General features: G+C 43.0%; 1 protein-coding gene across 2 annotated transcripts; it reads right to left on the bottom strand.

Annotated features, from left to right (window-relative positions):
• Window positions 1-3,575: 3,575 nt before the first annotated feature.
• Window positions 3,576-6,225, bottom strand: LOC125528166 (protein SOSEKI 3-like; the record flags this gene model as incomplete). 2 transcript variants are annotated; one of them, XM_048692674.1, is given in 6 exon segments in its annotated part: window positions 3,576-3,861; window positions 3,955-4,005; window positions 4,114-4,257; window positions 4,890-5,871; window positions 5,949-6,064; window positions 6,156-6,225. In XM_048692674.1, coding segments are annotated over 6 exon segments (1,442 nt in total), but the record flags the coding sequence as incomplete, so codon positions are not given.
• Window positions 6,226-6,266: the final 41 nt, after the last annotated feature.

The following is a 6,266-nucleotide window of genomic DNA, read 5'->3' as shown; positions in this document are numbered from 1 at the left end:
GACAGCTTCAGTTGTTTCATCTGAATTTTGGAATGATAACTTTGCTTCTTAAGAAAACAAAGGCTGTGAGAATTGAGCAGTTCAGGCTGATCTGTCTTCTTAACATAAGTTTGAAAATTTTCACCAAGGTTGGGACTAATAGACTTACGCAGATTGTGCACCCTGTGGTGCAGCCATCCCAAACTGCTTTCATGCCGGACAGAAACATCGTAGAACGGGTTGTGGTCCTTGATAAAACGCTCCATGAAATTCATACGAAAAAACTAGACGGGGTTGTTTTTAAAGTGGATTTCGAAAAATCGTACGATAAAGTCAAATGGTCGTTTCTTCAACAGGCCTTACGTATGAAAGGTTTTGATTAGGCCTGGAGACACCAGGTAGAATCTTTCACACAAAAAGGGAGTGTTGGAATTAAAGTGAATGACGACATAGGCCACTACTTCCAAACACATAAGGGCCCGAGACAAGGAGATCCGATGTCACCTATTCTGTTCAACATTGTAGTAGACATGTTGACGATTCTAATAGGAAGGTCTAAGGATGCTGGTCAAGTAGGTGGCCTGGTTCCTCATCTAGTTGATGGAGGTGTGTCTATCCTATAGTACGCCGATGATACTATCATCTTCATGGAGCATGACTTGGCAAAAGCGAGAAACATGAAGCTGGTGTCATGCTTATTCGAACAATTGACCGGGTTAAAGATTAACTTCCATAAAAGCGAATTGTTCTGTTTTGGAAGAGCTAATGAGGAACAAGATGCTTACAAACAATTGTTCGGGTGCGAATTGGGGGCTTTACCTTTCACATATTTGGATATACCAATTCACCATCGTAAGCTGACAAACAGAGAATGGAAGTGCATTGAGAATCGATTTGAGAAGAAACTGAGCTGCTGGAAGGGCAAGCTGATGTCATACGGTGGCCGATTAATTCTCATTAATTTGGTTCTCACGAGTATGCCCATGTTTCTCTTGTCCTTTTTCAAGGTACCAGTTGGAGTTCGGGAAAGGCTGGACTTCTATCGTTCCCACTTCTTCTGGCAGAGTGATCAACTTAAGCGAAAATACAGACTCGCTAAATGGGATATTATTTGTCGACCGAAAGACCAAGGGGGTCTAGGTATCAAAAATCTTGAGGTGAAGAACAAATGTCTTCTCAACAAGTGGCTGTATAAGTTATCTGTAGAGACGGAGGCCACATGGGCGCAGATTCTGCATAATAAGTACCTTCACTCCAAAACTTTGTCCCAGGTGACAGTGAGGCCGACGGACTCGCCTTTTTGGAAAGGACTGATGAGAGTTAAATCAGTTTTTTTTCAATAGGACAAAGTTTATAGTCGGAAATGGTACCTCTACGAGATTCTGGGAGGATACATGGCTAGGGGAAACACCCCTCGCGCTTCAATATCCTTCACTTTATAGCATTGTTCAACGAAGAGGCGCTTACGTTGCGATAGTACTTCAGTCCACTCCTCTCAAATATTCACTTCAGGAGGACGCTAGCCGGAAACCGTTGGAAAGCCTGGCTCTATCTTGTGAGAAGATTGATGGATGTTCAGCTTTCTCAACGGCCCGACCAGTTGTGCTGGAAGCTAACTAGGAATGGAGAGTTTACGGTTAAATCCATGTATCTGGATGTTATCAACTCTAACTTTATTTCTAGTTCGAAACATGTTTGGAAAGTCAAAGTACCTTTGAAAGTGAAAGTGTTTATGTGGTTTGTACATAAACACGTCATTTTAACTAAGGACAACTTGGCAAAATGCAACTGGACTGGATCTACAAGATGTAGTTTTTGTGATCGGGATGAATCCATCAAACGCCTCTTTCTTGACTGCCCGTTGGCAATAAGATTATAGCAGACGGTTCAAATCGCCTTTAATATTACTCCTTCGAATACTATCAACACATTATTTGGGACGTGGCTTGATGGGACAGATTCCGAAACAGCGAGACACATTCGTGTAGGAGTACGTGCTTTATTATGGGCAGTCTGGAACTGCAGAAATGATTTGGTCTTTAACAGAACAATAAATATTCATTTTTTGCAGGTTATCTTCCGAGCCACTGCATTGATCCGTATGTGGTCGCTACTCACTCCGATGGAGACTAGGGAGCATATGGTTACTGAATCTATCCGATGGGAGATGGTAGCACGGGCTATTTTCAATCGGTTTGAATGGCGGTTATGTAATATGATAGGCAATTAGTTTTCCTATCTTTCTATGCCAGCCGGTTATGGCTTTACTTTTACTTTTCTGCTTTTTATGAGCATTTTTTGTTCTTTTATTTGAGACATCAAGACCTGTGTTGAACTTATTTGCTTTTTAATAAATGTGGATGTATACATCGTTCTGATGCAGAAGCCGAGGAGCTCCCCTTTTAGAAAAAAATTTTAGGTATTTCCAAGTGTTGAGTTCCCCCTTTTCGAAAAAAATAGGTATTTTCAAGTGTTGAGCGTGAGAGCTTCTTTTTAAAAATCTTGTCGTTTCTTTAATTCCAAATATTTTAGCATCCCAAAATTATGATATCCAAAGCAATTTATTGTGGGAGATCTTGAAAGGCAAGAAGAACTTCATCATAGATAGAGATGCATTTCATCCTGTTGAGAACGATAAAGTTCCATAAGCATTGAACCAAATCACAGTACCAAAAAGATGCAATGTAGTTTCTTCGCTATTCTCATTACAGAAAACACAGTTGCAACAATCGCTATTCTCATTACAGAACACGGTTGCAACAATCGAGGTGCATGGATTTCCTCTTGAGCAGATTTCTTGTGTTTACTCTAATGTAACATGCAACAAGAGCCAAAAAAAACCTTGTATCTCAGCCTGACGGTGGAGCGTTAGCAACCATCGGTGGTAACTTAAGAGGTGGTGAGAGAGAATGGGGGTTGGACACGCTCGAACTTGGGTTGCTAGAAATGGTCAATTCGATCGTTTCTCCACAACCAGGCCCATGTCTGCTTTAAGATTAGTGCAGGGCACAAATTCAGTGCAACCCTCTCGAAAGAGGCTCTCACCGTGCTTTATAAATAAAGCAATCACCACGTCCATACATCAAGTTCAAGTGTAGCAAAGGAAAAAATAGAGTATACTGAATTCAGCGCAAACCAGACTGCCAAACAGGCCAAATTTGCATCCCAAGGCATGCATGAGCTGCATGCGACTAACCAAACACGTCATTATGTCAATTGGAAAGCAGGCTCAGGCTTTATATACGAACAAAAGCTAACTCGAGGCTCCCACTGGAGCTATGCATTGAGTTTGACAGGTGATGTATCTAATGTGAATTTATATTTTAAAATGTGGTCCAGTATTGTCACAGTTTCACCAACCTGGCAAAACCGTGACCTGTTCATGTTCCTTGAACTACTGAAGAAACAAGCTATCCAGTGATGCATTTAGCATTTACCGTTGACTGGTCCTGAGCCACAGATAGTAAAAAGAAGATTGTAATTCTAAGTCTATGTGTTTCTGATTATTTTTTTATGTTGGTCCTTGTGGAACGGTAAGCTCTTTCATGGTTGTTTATTCAAAAAAAACCTGATACAAGACGCAGGAGACAAACTGATCAGAGTAAGATATTGTACGGACTCTCTCGAGTGACAAATTCTTCCTGAAGGTGTAACAAAATAATGACTATCACATTCACATTGGTTACAAAATGAATCAAACTCAGCTGAAAAAAAAAATCGAACTGCACTTTCAACCCAACAATTTCGAGACAAGCAGCAAATTCCAGAGAAGGTAAGTTCACAGCAAAATGTAACACAACCCCTTACAGTGATTCGGTGCTGTCATCACTTTCTTCACACAAGGGTGCAGATTGGATTATAACCCGTGCTCCAGAAGCAAGCCTGTGATTATGATTTTTGTGTGTGTATGTCGTCAATCTCTAGAAACAGATAGACAACTAGGCCAACGAATAAGAATAATGAGAAGCAACTAACCTTTCTTCGATCTTGATCATTTTGTCCTTCTCCTCATGGAATGACTCTCCCCTTGATGAAGATAATTTACCTAGTGGGTCAGTCATCCTATTGCTTGCACCTCTTGATGAACCAAGTGGTGAGGATCCAGTACTACATTCTTGTTGACTAGAGCTGTACCTGACATCAGAGTTGGGGGAGAATGCTGTTCCACTTCTGGATTGCTTACATGATATCATTTTGATAGTCTGTGGGAGACATCTGAAACTACCCGACTCGGCCAAGCTTTCCATATCCCTTCTAGAGTCTGGCGCTCTATACACTCTGACATATTCAGAGGAGATGCTGAGTCAACACCAAAATATATCCAGAGATATTGAAAATACTAAACATATTTTCAAGGAAGGTACTGTATAGCAGGGTGACATAGCAACTAAAAACATGATAGTTCTTGCCATTCTAGGTAGTTAGGTAGGACACAATTTAGTGACTCACTGCAGTTACAAAGTGAAATGAGTTCTACTAATTGGTTGATTCTCTTATGATCTTCAAAACAAACATCATTTGATTCTATTTTAATCTTTTCTATCTCTAATATTGGACACTATAATGCGAAAAGAAATGAATTGACTTAAGTCTCTACGGGAGATCATAGAGTGGGATGTCCACTAAAACTCAGCGCCCTGCTCTTTGTTGTATCCTACCCCTTCTTGGGGATTTGTATTTCTTATTTTCTTTTCAGTCTTTTCAATATGTTGAGACGCAAGCTTTGCGTTTTCTCAAAAAAGAAAGCTCTACGAGAGATCATAAATGTCCAACATTAAGTGCGACTAACCAATGTGAGCCTCAGCTATCCAATAAGCAAAAAATAAAAGCTCGCTATCAAGACAATCATGCATCCAAGTCCATGGTGCCAACATGATAGCCCACAATGAGAACAATGTGTTGTGACATACCTATCCTCGTCGTAAGATGATGAGCGTTTGAGTGTGGGTATTTCTCCTCTCCCTGACTCTTCCTGCTTACTCTCCTCGACCAAGCTTTCACTACTTAAATGCTCTGACTCAGAAACTCTTATTCCAATTGTTCTTGTGCTACAAGGAACATTGTCAAGGTGCCGCAATGCCATAGGAGTAGAGAACATTGGAGAAGGGAATTCAACTTGAGTAAACCGTGGTCTGTATGTTGGGATGAGTCCAAAGCCACGGTGATCTTTCACAGAGATGGACCCACAGGTGATGAGCTGCATGAGCAAATTGGCTGGCTTCAGCTTCACACCCATTGGGCCATAGAGATGTTCTTCCTCTAGTACCTTATTATAGCTACTCCTCCTACTGGCCTCTGCCCTTATCAGGGACTCCAATGTCTCAACTCTGCCACCGGGAGAAGCATCAGATGAACACACCTGTGGTGATTCTCGAATAAGTAGAGGGACCTTTGGTGATGCTTGCGTGCTTCTTTCATGACACTCTTGAATTTCAGCATCTGATGCACAATCCTCTGTACGGATTCCTGCAGCGCGGGTATGTTTAGAAGGAACATCCCTCTCACTGTCATCGGTTTGTGTGGACGCGTCCTGTGCTCCGATGGGTTTGCAGACTCTGTACTCGGAAGGTCCAGGGGAGCTTGCCTCTGATAATGGAACGTTAGTTCCTACTGGTTCAGGGGACAGGTTCCCCGATGAGCCAGAATGTGTAGTCCTGCATTGCTCGTCCTCGCGGTTGGTGGAAGCAGATGATGATGGCACAAATGTGGAGTGCGCCAGCTGTTGTGGTTGCTGAGTAGGAGTTGGAGGTGAGGCCTCTTTGATAACAGCAGATGGGGATGGGGATGACGATGACGAGAACCCTTCTTGCGATCCTCGCGACTGAGGAGACTCTTGTTGAGGGTGCTTGGGACTCTCGGCCTTGGTGTTGCTAGGGCCATTCTGCTGCCGATCTGAAACAAGACAAGGTCAAGGAGAGCAAGATCTGATGAAGAACCCAAACAGAGTTGAGTTTATGAGTGCGACTTACCAGGCGGCGATCGGTCCAGGAGCTCGGAGCCCTTGAGGATGTACTCGTTGCCTTGTGCAGGGAGCACCAGATCGTCCTCGGAGATGTCGTGCCACACGAAGCCGTTTTTGTAGCTCCTGCGGGAAGCTACACGGATCAGCCCTGCCCTGCCCAACCAAAGAGAGGAAAGTTGAAGCCTCGACAAGAGCAATCAATGGGTGTACGTACCTCTTGCAGGACCAGGAGTACATGGCCGCCATGCCCTTCCCTCGCAGCACGTTAAGGCGGTTAATCACATCTACGGCGCCATGAACAGGAATCGCATCAGGGGCCAAAGGT

The sequence above is a fragment of the Triticum urartu genome, unplaced genomic scaffold (genome assembly GCF_003073215.2).
Source record: "Triticum urartu cultivar G1812 unplaced genomic scaffold, Tu2.1 TuUngrouped_contig_4678, whole genome shotgun sequence".
Classification (NCBI taxonomy): domain Eukaryota; kingdom Viridiplantae; phylum Streptophyta; class Magnoliopsida; order Poales; family Poaceae; genus Triticum; species Triticum urartu.
Note: the sequence above shows the minus strand (reverse complement) of the source record. Positions and strands in the feature narration are given on the sequence as shown.